The 14816-nt window shown below is 38.6% G+C and overlaps 1 protein-coding gene across 1 annotated transcript in view; it reads right to left on the bottom strand.

Moving 5' to 3' along the window:
* fstl5 (follistatin-like 5) overlaps positions 1-14816 on the bottom strand; it is a 225944-nt gene that overhangs the window by 133972 nt on the left and 77156 nt on the right. The window contains exon 4 of the mRNA XM_036568782.1: positions 6939-7187. Coding sequence (XP_036424675.1) covers positions 6939-7187 — 249 coding nt within the window. The remainder of the gene's footprint in view (positions 1-6938; positions 7188-14816) is intronic.

The following is a 14816-nucleotide window of genomic DNA, read 5'->3' as shown; positions in this document are numbered from 1 at the left end:
CACTCTTGCTCTCTCTCTCACACACTTGCTATCTTACTTGCTCTCTCTTTCTCTGTTCTGTTCTCTCCTGTTAGCTGTCTAACTCCCCCTCTCTTTCTCTCTTACTCTCTCTCTCCCTCTCTGATTTTTTCTTTCACTCAATTCATCACTCTTGTGCTCTCTCTCTATCTCTCTTTCTCTTGCTCTCTCACTCATTTTGCTCTCTTATTTGCTATCTCTCTTTCTTTCTGTTTCATTCTCTCTTGTTTGCTCTCTCTCTCTCTCTCTCTCTCTCTCTCTCTCTCTCTCTCTCTCACACACACACACACATCTTTCTCACTCTTGCTTCTTGCTTTCTCTCTCACATTTGCTCTCTCTCTTTCTCTCTCTCTGACTATTTTCCTCACTCACTCACTCACTCACTCACTCACTTTTTTTGCTTTCTTTCTCTCTCTCTCTCTCTCTCTCTCTCTCTCTCTCTCTCTCTCTCTCCTCTCTTTCTCCTCTCTCTCTCTCCCACTTGCTTTGGCTCCCTCTCTCTCTCTGTCCCACCCTCTCTCTTACTTCCTTTCTCTAACTCTTGCTCCCTTTCTCTCATTCAGTCTCTCTCTCTCTCTCTCTCTCTCTCTCTCTCTCTCTCTCTCTCTCTCTCTCTCTCCCCCCTCCAGCTCTCACCAGGGAAAGGAGCTTAATTAGATGTGTGAAAGAATAATCACAAAAGACAAAGAGCTGCGCAGAACGATGTGGAGTCCAGGTGTGCGCTGAGAATCTAAAACTAAAGCTCTCCTAAAGCCGAGACGCAGGGGCGGATGATCGTTTCTAAAACGTGCCCTCACGCTGACCCCAAAATCTGTCTTTGCTTCGAATTCGTATTGATTTCTATAAAATAACTTCCATCTGAGGGCGAGCTGCATTTGTTTACTTGCTTTCTGAGTAAAATGAAAGATACCACATTAGAGTGCGCGGAGAGCGGATTCACGCTCGACAGAGCTGCAGAGAGATACAGCGCGAGCTCCACAGTCAGATAAAAGCGATGGAAAGTAACAGGGAGAGAAGAATGTAAGTATAATACAGCAGTTAGTGTTAGTGCGCCTCATGGCTGCCTTGTGAGCCGCCCTTCAAAGGAGATCAAAGAAGCCGGGCTCAAACAGTGTGTGGATTAGAGTAAGATGCTTCAAAAACCTCTGTCTTATTTCCCTGGTGGAGATATACATATGGCGCAATGAATGACTGAAGGTGGGTAATTGCAGCTCCGCAGTCAGAAATGAGCAGCTTTCGGGATATTTTTCCACATCAGTAACACAGGATGCTAACTGAACTTTTATCTTTGTCTGCAAAACTTTGTGTGGATATCTTGTCTTTAACTTACATTAAACTAATCTTAACTTTTTGGTAGCACTTTATTAGAGGGGTGTCCACATAACACATTAATAACATCGTACATAAACACTTCAGAACATGTTCATGAATGTTTAAATACACATTTATAAAGCATACATTTTTTACATGTTATTAGTGTGGACTCCTGTGTCATTTTACTGAGACACATTTTTCAAAATAAAAGCCTTCATTTATTACTTTGAAAAACTAAATTATTTTCAATAAAATGCCTAATTTCTGGATAGCCAAAATAAAAATGACCTGGCTTCACCCTTTTGGTCATTAAGTGTGTTTAACTTTCGCTATGGCACAAACACACATGCGCAGAATGTACTTAAACTTTCCGATTGGGAATGTAATCAGATACAGGCGTTTACACGGTTATTATTCTTCTATTTAACAGATTGTTTACAGGATCACCCACCTTGTTCAAATGAATAGAAATTGTAGTCCGAATGGCCTTAATTGGACTAGTCTATTCTGATTGAGCTGTACACATGGACGTAATCCATTTTGATTAAGCTATTAGTCGGATTATTAATGGATTATCAGGCTGCATGTAAACTTGGCTAGTGTAACCAAACTTTTTTCAAGTAATTTTGGATCATTTCTTTTGGTCTATTTATCATGAAATTTTCACATAATGGAAAGGGCAAAAGGCATTTTTTCAAATTACATCAAAAACTGAAAGAGGACACAAGGGTTTTGTTCTGACAGGAGCATTATATAGGCATATTTCTTCAAATGAGAAATCTATATAATAAAATTTGCTCATCTGAAGAAACAAACCTAAGTCTGAAGAATAATTGGCCCAAACCTGGCTTGTCAGGCCGCGGTTGGGTAGCTGACCTCCCTTTCTCACCTCCTAATGGACTCTTAGCAATCTGTAGATAATCAAAAATGCATAATTACAAGAAACTAAATTTTGTGATATGTATGCTTTGATGTAGCAAAGTGAGCTTGATGAGTTTTGTTTTTGTCTCTCATTCTCAATGGAACCAGTCGAACTTTCCATCGGTTGTTGTTCACCTTACCTCTAGGGAATCGCATATTGGCCTACTGTAATTGCCAAGTGTACAATTTAGCTAATAATGTGTTTATAGTTCACTCGCCAACTTAACAGCTTGCACCTCCACTTTATCCAAACATTTGCATTCATGCCAAAGCACATATTCCTATGGGCAAGAATCTGCAGCCTCTTTTCTGGCAACTGAAATGTGTGTAGCAGTTTTTTTTTTTTCCAGCTGTACCTTGAAGATAACATTACTTCAGCAATCTTCTCTGTTTTAAAATCACTCCATATGTTAGAAGATTAATACGCTGTTTTGCCATAGCCACTTTGCTGAGTCAGCATGTAGTTTGGCAAATCCTGGCTTGATATTTATGTACAGTGAAATATCGGTCCAGCTACATTTGGCTAATGTGCCATGGTATATGCAAAAGTCTTCGACGCATTGTATGCCGAGCACTATCAATGTTAATATTTACCAGCAGTCGCTCAAATGACAGACCGAGGAAATGTGCTGCGGAGTCGAGTGTTGGATTCATTGAATTTCCCTGTTTAGTATGCAGTTGTGCTGCACATAATCGTCCACCGTTGTGTCAGTCAACTGCAGCAGAGGCTGCTGACCTCAGCACATGTGGCTCCTCCTGCTAGAGTGGACATGACTTTGAGTGCCACTTAATTTCCAATCTGATTTAATCCTGCATACCGCCAAGCCGATCTCCCATGCTTTTGCTCAGAGACGGAGATGGAGGATGGGGGGAGAGGGAGATAGAGGCGGGAGAGAGAAATGAGAGAGGCCACAGGGGTCACTGAGTGTTTCCCAACCAGAACCAAATCGAAACCTGCCTGTAGTTTTCCCTCCTTCCTTCTTTCTTGGAAAGATAAGAGAGCCAGCGCATGGGTCAGAAAAAGGGTCTGCGTCTGGATGCTCCCTTCAAAGCAGGGCTACAGTAAAAACAGTCATTTTCCTCCCGTCCACTCAGAGACCTCCACAAAGCACTTGCCACTCTGAACTGTGATTCTTTTCATGTCTGGGCTAAAAATAAGAGCATTGCAGCAGGAATATGCTCCTTTCGTAAAAGTCATCATGAAAGAAATGACAGAACTGCTAATCATCACTGAAAATAATTAGTGTTTGTTTCTCCTATGTGTTGATTCAATTATTGATATATTCACAGTTTATCAAAAATACACCAACTGGAAAATTTTAGATTATTACAGCGAGCATCGTTTTGAAAGAAATGAATGTAGGAAATATGCTTTGTGTGTTGTGCATGAATATCATGGTCACACAAGTGGACAATCACTGTTGTTAAAGTGTTCAGGGAAAACAAAAGCTAGTAAGATGATGAATATTTAGCAGCTGTTAAAGCGAACAGGTGTTGCAGAGCTTCTTTTGACACTTGTGTGCACTGTGAAACTGATTATGTGTAATTTGGTGAAGTATAGATGTGTTTAGGTGGGGAGGCAAGTTGAGAAGATTATGGCAATGAGAGGTTTTTCAGCAAGCCAGCTAACAACCTCCCAGACCCTGCAACTTTCCTTTTTGCATCTCTGGGGCTTCTTAGATTGCTCCAATTTAGTCAAATATGAGCCTTTCTGGGAGCTCGGTGATTAGGGTTTGAATTGGGGGCACAGGCTGGGAGACAGTTGTGTCAGGGCTGGGTTATGGCTCAGTGATAGTAGGTCCACCCACAGAACTCCAAATTATAGTACTGTTTCTAGAGTCCTGAAAATCTGTGAGCATGTGTGGCAGACGTTTGAATAGTTGCCAACTGTCTGCCTCACACATAATATTAATACGTTCGCTAGGGGGCAGTGTCAATTTACCAATCCAGAATGTGCAGAAAATGAAGAAGAAGCCTAGAAATGCCAATCATTTAAAAGCACAGGCTATAAAAGCACAGTACCACAATGTAGTACAATGAGAAGGCTAATGAGGCTTACAATAAACATATCACAGACTCTCACAAAGAAACTGTTGAACATGTTGATCAGTATAGCCTTTTAGTGTAACATACCAGGGGGGGAGCACTCCAGGACAAACCACCTGGCAGACCCTGGAGAATGGCCTCAAGAGTCGAGCGATCGAGGGTCAGGAGAAAGATACAAGCTGTGTGAACTGTCTACAGCTCAATCTTCATCAATCTGAAGAACGTTTTCACGAGAACAATTTAAAAAAAGCAAAGACTTGGAACTTAGACGGATACTGAGGTAACTGGCTGAGTCAGAGCAACGTGTATGTGGCGGCATGAGCTCAAGACTAAGCAGTGAGCAGCATGTGAGCCCGCCTTATATAGGGTGCCCACAGCTGCTAACGCTCAGCCCTATTTACTCAGTCCTGGCTCTCTAGCTCCTTCTATCAGCCGGAGGTGGCCTAGCAGTTTGCCTGTATGTTACAATTATACCATCCACGTGCCATGCAAGTCTAATTCTTTTGCTTGCACAAACATCATGCCACTAGAAGCATGCACTAAATACTGCCACAATGGTTTTCATTCACAGAAACACAGGATCACAGAAACTTTGACATTGCATGTAGTGCCACATGGCATCTGATACTGCTGAAAATTGTGCAATGTGAAACTGCAGAGAATGGAAATGTGGAATCACAATACATACACACACTTAAAAATGATGGTCCTTCAAAGGTTCTTTAGTAAAGAAAATGGTTCTATATACAACGATGAACACTCAAAGAACCTTTTGCATGATTACAGGGTTCTTTGCATCGTGAAAGCGTTCTTCAGATTGATGAAGATTGAGCTGTACACAGTTCTATATAGACTATTTATTGAAAAGAGTTTTATATGGTGCCAAAAAGGGTGTTTCTATTGTAACAAGCTTGACATAACAATAGTAAAAACCTTTTTAGTGCTATAATAATCTATATAGAAACATATACGACACATTCTCCATCAGTCTGAAGAACTATTTCATGATGCAAAGAACCCTTTAATCATGCAAAGCGTTCTTTCATTGTTCATGGTTCTATACAGAACAATTTTCTTTACTCATAAACCCTTAAAGAATCATGTTTTTTAGGTGTGTAACATAATTTGCTTCTAGTAAAACAGAAACAGCTTCTCCTTATTCCTGAAAAGAATCGCTAGACCAGTGGTTCCCAAACCAGTCCTCAGGGCCCCCCAGGCGGTCAACATTTTTGTTCCATCTCATAGGGAACACATAGGGGTGAAGGACAATTGTGGACCGCTTCAGGGTGTCCCTGAGGGTTGGGAACTACTGTACCGTACAATACCCAACCCTAGGATCGACAATCTAATAGCCTATCAACTACTGGCTTGTGTGGACTGCAATGGCCAATCAAAGTACTGTGAATTTGCCACCTCAGCCCCCCTTCACGAACATGCCACTGCAGTACACATGTAGTTATTAAATATAGTTTTAATGGAACATTAGACTAAAGCAATTTTGGTGTGACTTCTTCATGATAGAGCTTTAACAAAGAAATATTCTATTTTGATATACTTGATGTATGCATGTACTTGTCCATCGTTCTGCAGTTACACAAGTGTGTGACCACTGATATTTAGGGTTTACCCTCCTTTTTAAGACCACTAATTCCCTGTTTTCACTCATTTAGCAATTGCTTGATTCTCAGAACATGTACTTAAGCTTGTTGAAGATCCTCTGCAAGCCTCTTTATGTTCTGATTACCCATAAACCCCTATGCAAGCATGTTTATGTGCACGTCATAGAAGTATTATCCCAGAACTGACTGAGTTCAGAACAGGTCCTCTGACAGTTTAGTTCTGGGCATTAAGATATCAAAGGTATTGGGGAGACTGTTATTGTACTGTGGAAGAACAGTAGACTAATATTAGAAATTCATAACCATTTGTATGCATGGGTTCACACTTTTGTCTTAAAACAATGTATTTCTAAACTAAAATAAAGCACTCTAAGTTGAAATCTATCCCCTAACCAGGCAACAAAAATGTATCAATTCATTTTACTATCTGAAAGTTTTCAACGCCAGCAAGTTCTCTGATTATGCACCACAAAGGCCAATCTCATTTCACACTAATTTAACCACAATGTCTGCAAAAAGCCCATGGCTTAGCAAACACTATTCCCAGTTCTAGATCAGATTATGAATGCAAAACATTATTGATCTGTTAACTTAAGCTGATGGATGAACTTCATTCCAGAAACAAATTGCAGAGCTACTGCTTTCATACTCCATCAATATGAAGAGCTGCAGTGATTTCAACGATTTTGCAGCTTCTTTTCGAATCTAATTCTGAGATCTTCTGTATAAAAGCTATTTAGCATTATCTTTGGTTTAAAATGACTTCTTCATAAGTAGCCAGCAGCATTTATATGTTTATCTTTCCTTCAGCTTAGCTCTCCATTAGCTCAGATGCCTTCAGAGAACTTTACAAAGCCTTCTTTGTGATGATATAACACGCTGATCAAAAGCAGAGCTTTTAAAAGGCTTGAGTGGGCCCAGTGTCCACTGAGAGCCAAAGTTATTCAAGCTCTCCAAAATACAGAAAGCTTTTCTTTTTCTAATGTACCCACATCCACATAAATGCTGCTTGTCCCTTACCTTTGTAGAAGCACTCTTCACTGTGCATGATGGTGATTCTCTGGTGGGCCAGGCATGAGGCCCTGTGCAGCTCACAGTGGTTCTGGTACAGTTTGCCATCAGAGCCACACACGGGTTTGTAGTGTGGTTTGCAGCGCTCCAGACACTGGCACTGTCCCTGACCCGTCTCATGGTCCACCACACAGTGCTTGCCCAAACCACAGTACTTATGTTCACAGGGGTTTGGAAAGCTGTTGTGGCTCAAAAAGCCTGTCAAAAAAAGAAAAGGAGAATTTCTTATTTGTGGGCATTAACTTTTGGTGTGAAATGTAAACGGAACACAATCTGTGCACTGTGTACATGCATATGGTAGATAACGCGAGATTAAGCAGATCGATCTGGACAGAATTCATTTTACATACAAACATGGGTGCTGACTTGGGTTTTTCAACTAATGCTGTAATACATATATATTTACCCATGATTCCTGCTCTGGCGGACCTTTGATTTGAGGGAAGGACATGAACGTAAGAGCAGGAATCAATCAGGGGTAAATATATGTAAATTATTACTGATTTATTTTGTTTTTGTTTTCATGTATGTTTCTAATTATATTGTATTAATCAAAAATCTGTTCACTGCTCCACTCTTACACTTCATATGGGGAGGAGACCACGTATTGAATTTAGTTGAGCATACCAGTTTACAGCCGAATGGGCAGCCCAAGTTTGCTTAACTGCTTAAATAGCCAGAGCATAAAGTTTTACTATACATTGAAGTCCCTACCGTTGCTGAATAATAAGCCTTAGTATGTAACAAGCCTGGGATTTAAGGGGTTTAAGGGGCGCTACCCTTTACCCCCCATGCACTAGTAGTATCATGTAATTGGGGAGACCTAGCTAGTCGGTGGAACTGGACATGACTAAATTGAGGAAAACAAGCCAAAAAAAGGAAAAAACTTTTTAAGAAATTCTCTCTACATCTAGCAAATGTTCTATCAACTTTTAATAAACTTTAATAAAATTCCATGGGTTATTACATATAAAGGCTTATTATTGTAACTGTAAGGACTTCAGTGCAAACTGGCTGAGCTGTTCTTGGGTTATAGAAATGTGTATTAAAACTTGTTGATTTTTGTGTGAACATGTGCACATACGCCTTTATCCTTTATATTTACAGTGGCCTTAGAAAGATATGACCTTAAGCTGTCTTCTGCCTCTTTTCTTAGAATTAATACATAAGCCAATTCACTGTTACTTTATACTCTATAAAATCAAAGTATCAAACTTTTTTGGTGGCTGTAAAACATTTAGAAAGAATCAGAAAAACCCTACACAGCGCAAAGAACCAGCAAGTGAAATACGCACATGTGGAAGTTTCTTGGATGCCGTAGTGAACATGCATGCTTAGAATCTCTACTTATTTCAGACTGTTTTGTGCAGTTTCGCTAGTTTTATTGAACTTTGCACTAGAATTTGGGATTGTGTCTCCTTTTTTTGGAACAAATAACAGGTTTGAAAGTTTATAAAATGATTTTAATATGCTTGACGTATTCAACTTCACAGGTTTCAAATAACTGGACACTGAACATAAAGAAATAGAAGATTAAAAAATGATAGAGAAGGCTGTGTAGCATTGGGAATTAAGTCATAATAAAGTTAATAACCAGAATTTATCATATGTTAAAAGTGGAAATCTCAAGGCAAGTAACTTGACAAAAAATGAATGTAAATAAATAATTACAATATACTGTTTATCACTTTATTCCATTCTTGTTCATAGACTTCTTGAGATATAAAATAAAATGTAAAACCACTTTTTGAAGAATAGTAATGTCCACATTGTATTATTGTTGCATATAAAATAAAATAAAAATGTTAAAATTGCAAGTGATTCCAAACTTTTGAACACTATTGTACAATCCAGGAGACTTTTCTTGCCATTTTAATTGCACATTATGCTGAAAGCCTGTCAAAAGTTTGAAAATCCTGAACATGACAGACAAGTTCTTCTGCAAAGATTGTACCTTCCTCAGTTCAGAGGGATCAAAGAAGCAATATTCCGAAGGCGTTTGAAGCTTGCACGGATAATGCTTCTGTCCAGTAACCTCTTAGCCATCTCTGTCTGCCTTCAGCCTAGGTGGGTTAGCTCGGCTTTCCAAGGCTAGAAAAGCTATGAGACCACTGAGGTGGAAGCATCAGACCTGATCAGTCGTAAACAGATGTGACAGGCGGGGAAATACACAGGCTCTGAGATCACTGAACCAAGGAGAAAGAAGCAAACAGAGAGCCGCTGAAATAGTGGCCATCTCGACCAAAGATCACAGGCCAGTCAAGGCTGCTGCCCTTCAGAGACATTCAGAAGGACGAGGCTCCGAAACCCAGCCGTCTCACTGACCGTGTTATCCTAGCAAGATGAAGGGCTTTGAAAGCTACTGTCTGTTAGAGTTTTTTAAAGGCAGAGGCCATGCCTCAGAGTCCGGGCTGTTAGTGTTGATGAATCTACCCAGACTTAGACTGTCTCTCTTTCTCGCCAGCTAAACCTCACCATGAACCTTTCAGCACCTGATCATGTTTCTTTTAACAACAGATTCCAGTGTTGTGACTAAAATGCCCTTTAAAATATGTTACTCTTTGGTTAAAATATGTCCCATTGAGGCCTGCGGACCTCTTTTACAATGGAGAAAGAGGAAACACAGTTGAGAATAAAACTACCGAAATTCAACAGAATCTTTTACACCTTCTTTAGCCTCAATTTAGAAATATTGGTTTTTAAATCAATTATATAGAATTCCAAGCACAACAGAAGTGCTTGTCCTCACAGCCGTGTGTAAAGGGTGAGTGCCATATTTTGAGGTTAAAAAAAAAAAAAAAAAACGTTTTTCTGCAATTTTAACTGCAATTATCTTTACATGACTATGAAATATATGAATTATATGACATAAAGAAAACAAATCCCAAATAAATATTGTAAAATATACATTGAAAGTTGTGGTCCTCAGGAGTCGTGTCACAAATCTCTTGTTTTGAAATAAAAATCACACTGATGACATCACTTTACTTCCTTTTACCTATTTTCTGAAGATCTATGAAGAAAAGTCCACTGTGTCTTTTCAGTTATCAGAAATTTTCTCATTTTAGCTCATGATTTCATATGAAGCTTTTAGTTGAAGTCACTGGTGTGACCGACTTTATTTTTTTGGAAATTGTGAAAACATAGAACACAAATGTATTAAATGACATATTTTAGTGGATATTCCATGAATGACAACCTGTGGTTTGATGCTCTGTAGCAGGGACTTTTATTTTTAAATGCATTTTTCATTAAAAATGTCACTGGTGTTACTGTCTCTGGTGATACCTTTCTTATGCGTAACCTTTCTTATATATAAGAGAAAGTGTCGAAAGTGAAATCAAAGTAAGCATACAGTACTGTGCAAACTTCAGAGACCACCCCTCAAATTCCACTCAAAGCAGCCAGTGCAGACCCAGTGCCGAAAAGCTGGGATAGTATGTGAAATGCCAATAAAACAGAAAGTAGTGATTAGTAATTTCTGTGTGACCTGTAATTTAATACAGTACAAAAACACAATATTTGATGTTTTACCATATGAACTTCATTTTTTTTTGCCAATATATGCTCATGCCAAATACAAACCCAATTCCAAAAAAGTTGGGACAGTAGGTAAAATTAAAAAATAACATAAGTTTTAAAACAGAAAGTGATTTATAAATCTACTTCAACCTGTGTCTGATTAAAGACAGTACAAACATTATCTTAGCATCTTAAACAAGTGATCCAATTATGCTTGCATATACACAAAAGAGTTCTTTAGTAAAGAAAATGGTTCCCTGTAGAACCATGAACACACTGCATGAAAATGATTCTATATAGCACCAAGAAGCGTTCTTCTTTTGTTACAGGCTTGACATCATAACAATTGAAGAACCCTTTTAGTAGTATGTAAAACTTACATTCTATAAGGATCATCTACAGAACATTTTCAATCAATCTGAAACCCTTTAATGATGCAATGAACCATTTAATCTTGCAAAGGAATATTTGAGTGTTCATGGTTCTATACTGAACCATTTTCTTTGCTTAAGAACACTTGAAGAGTCATCTTTTATAAGAATGTAAAAAGGATCACTCAGTCCTCTTTGAGCAGGGACAAGTTGAGGCTCACCACATTAAAAAAAATGCACCAGCAAAAAATCCAACAGTTTAAAAATAATAACCCTTAAACAGGGATTCCAAAGATTTTAGGTGTTTCACCGTCTACAGCACATAATACAAATTAGCAGTAAAGTACAAATGTGCACATTTAAGCAATAGAACATGAAACGAAAGTGTGTTATCGCGAAATAACATCACGGCTGTGATTTGGTCACTGTAGATCATCACAGCCGTGATGTTATTCGCGATAACACACGACCTCGAGTGTTCTACTGCTTTTATACAACAGTTAGATAAATAAAGTAAGAAATGAATAAATTGGGCTGTGAACGTGTCATTTAATACATTTTAATGTTAGCTGGTCCTTCCGCCAAATTATAGTTCCTTAACAAGCAGCTTGTTGCTGCGGCAGAGTAACAAGCGCCGCTCACTCGCTGCACATTCTGCTGTAAGCCTCGCCTTTTGAAGTACAGACTGAGCCATAAAACTGCCACAATATCAAGTTTAGCTCAGTTTTGTCATTTTTTGCTAGATCAACATTAACGTTGTTTTGTTCCAGCCAGTCTGTAAAGCATCTTACAGCCCATTTTGTTTGGCGAATGGTACTCAGTTCATTTCTGGATACTTCCAGGTTGTTTAGGTGTTGTTCTGTCAAAGCTGCCGACTGAAAAGCTGCTCAGTGGTGATGACAGTTTGGGAATTTAGTGTCGTCTCATCCACAGAGTCTGACCAAATTGGCTGTTGGTCAAATGTGATCTTAAAAGTGTCCATTTTCTGTTTGTGCGCATAGTAAAAAGTAAAGTAAAAAGTGCGCAAAATAAAAGTGCTCAAATGGCTCAAGCATCTCCTATAGCTGTCAAAGTTGTTGCTTAGCAACGGAGTCTCAGCGGAGTGATACAGTGTTTGTGAAAAAAAACATGATGTTATGGCAAAATAACAGCATGGTTAGAGCGCTTCTTAACCAATCAGCTTGCATGGCCAGAACTAACTGTTGTACATTACCCACTTTATGCTAGTAACAATCTGCAGGGTTGCCTGTTTCTTTGTTCCAGAGAACACACCATACATTATTTCCATACACACTCTAAAGGTTGACTTGTCTGACCACAATATACATTTTCATGGAGCACCAGTCAATTTCAGTTAAGTTAGTGTTGTTGTTGACCTATGGCTTTGCTATGCCTTACCTTGCGTTTGTGGATGCAGCGACAGTATTTATTGATAACGGTTTGTCAAAGTATTCCCAAGCCATGCGGTAACAGTCACAGAAACATGCCCGTTTTTAATGCAGCGCCCTTCTGAAGGGATTGAAGGTCATGGGCAATCATCTGTGGTTTTCAGCCTTGCTCTTTTCACACAGATATTTCTCAAAATTCATTGAATCTTTTGATATATTATACACCGTAGAGAATGAAATAAAGGAGTAGCATTTGATGAACGGAACACCTTGCTACATGTTAAGCATAGAGTGAATTAAATGTGAGTAATCCAAGTCCCAGGTAGTACCATGAAGTACTATGTAGATATAACACACATAATCCATAACATTCTGAAGATGTGGCATGAGCTGGATCACTGTTCATAAATTTAAAAGTAATATTATAAGCTTTCCGAATCACTTAATTGTTCATATCAGTGAAATCACAAATTGCAGGACCTACAATCTCTTATCAATCAAAGGGTTTGTAAATCTCACAGGAGAGTCAGTAAAACTGCAAACTATAGCTCTAATAGCTTATCAATGAAAGATCCGAAGCTCGGTTTTGGATCTGGTAGTATATCAAGACCCTCAAATTAAAAAAGAGGAATCAAAAGTTGATATACTACTAGATGCTGTATGCGTTCTCTTCAGGAATCCAAAAGCAATTCTGCGATGGCTCTGTCTCTTTCAGCACTATTTTCAACAAAATCTACATGCGGAAACCTTGTAGAAAACAAGCTCTCACTGCATTGAAAACATGCCAACCAAGCAGGCTTCAAATGAAATATGCATGACTCACAGAGCAAGGTCCAGGTGGAGAGGAACTCCACTGGATTACCTCTTTATCAGCTAAAGAGAGAGCTCTGAGCTCCATTTGAGCTTCATCCACTCCTGATTCATGAAGTGAATCGTCTTTTGTATAGCAGGCCAGCCAGTGTTTACTTTTGTGCTGGATGCACAAATGCAAGCAATAGCTTTTTTAACCTAAAATCTTTTCGAATGCTTGTTGAGAAACATTGTTCTTAAACTTTTGCTGAAGCACTTTTGCAAAGTGGCAACCCATCCTTGCATGTAAAGGTCTAGGCCTTTGCTGAAGATTTCTTTTCATACCCAAGCATGATTGCATAACCTGTTTATGATGTTTTTCTTGAACATTTCACAATATTCAGAGTCGTGAATTGCGCTTTTTTTTTCAATTGTGTCGCAGGCAGCAATGTCAGAATGAGCATACCACTTTTGTTTTTCAGAATTTGAAAATGCCAGCTGACCTTTAGAGTGTGCCACAATTTCACGATGAATGGACCAACAGAAATGTTCCAGAAGTGCTTGGGAAAAAAAATCTAGTTTTATTAACTTCCATTCAAAGTGAAGAATGTTTTTCCCTCTCCCGTAAAGTAACCATTCTGGAGATACTAGGTGTTGTTCAGACAACAGTGATGTATTTATAAAAAAAACAATGAGGTTGTTGAAGTAAAACATTTTATACAAGTTTATTTGTACTAATGCACAGGTCAAAATGGATTTACAAGTCACTGCTTTCTATTTTTCTATATTCCCCGACTTTTTTGTAACTGGCTTTGTACAATGTTTGTATACAATATGTATTTTAAAGGAGATATTCGAAAAAAGAAATTGAAAACATTAAAAACCATTTCACATCAACATACAGTGGCACTTGGTGACTTCAGTTTACCAGTGTGCCACTCAGCATTTTGTATATTAATTAAAACCCGCAGAATAGAGTAGATTACATTATTACATTTACCAAGAGAAAGGCGGCCAGTCTTTCAGATAAACAATCAAATGCTAATTGAAAGTTAGCTCTGATGACATTATTAGCCAAGTCTTTTTTTCACATCCTGCCTTTTCACTAGAAAACAGTGAGTAAAATGATGCCAAACATGATACATTGACTATTTCATTATGTTTATCCAAGTAGAGTTTAAAAATGAATTTTACATTCATTGGTACTCTCACTGCATGCATTCTATAGCCTCTGCTATGTCATGCTGACCATTAGACCACTATGACAGCAAAGGACTTGCAGCGAGGTTTAGCCGACACAAGTGGTGGTGCACCATTTTACTGGACATCTGAATGAAACAGTCATCAAAAAGAAACCTCACCTGCCCACTTTCTCACAAAGGTCAACATCTGAGGTATGCAAAATAATATCAACATAAGCCTGAGACATTTTAGCACACAAATGCTGTGGAGTGAAAAGGTCAAAACGGAACTATTTGACCACAGTCACACCAAAGGAGAAATTTTAGGAGAAATAAAGGAGTAGCATTTGATGAAAGGAACACCTTGCCACATGTTAAGCATAAAGTGAATTAAATGTGAGTAATCCAAGTCCCAGTTGGTACCATGAAGTACTATGTAGATATAATACACATAATCCATAACATTCTGAAAATGTGGCATGAGATGGATCACTGTTCATAAATTTAAAAGTAATATTATAAGCTTTCCGAATCACTTAATTGTTCATATCAGTGAAATCACAAATTGCAGGACCT

This window comes from Colossoma macropomum, unplaced genomic scaffold (genome assembly GCF_904425465.1).
Source record: "Colossoma macropomum unplaced genomic scaffold, Colossoma_macropomum, whole genome shotgun sequence".
Lineage (NCBI taxonomy): Eukaryota > Metazoa > Chordata > Actinopteri > Characiformes > Serrasalmidae > Colossoma > Colossoma macropomum.
The sequence above is the reverse complement of the archived record's forward strand: the minus strand, read 5'-3'. Positions and strand labels throughout refer to the sequence as shown.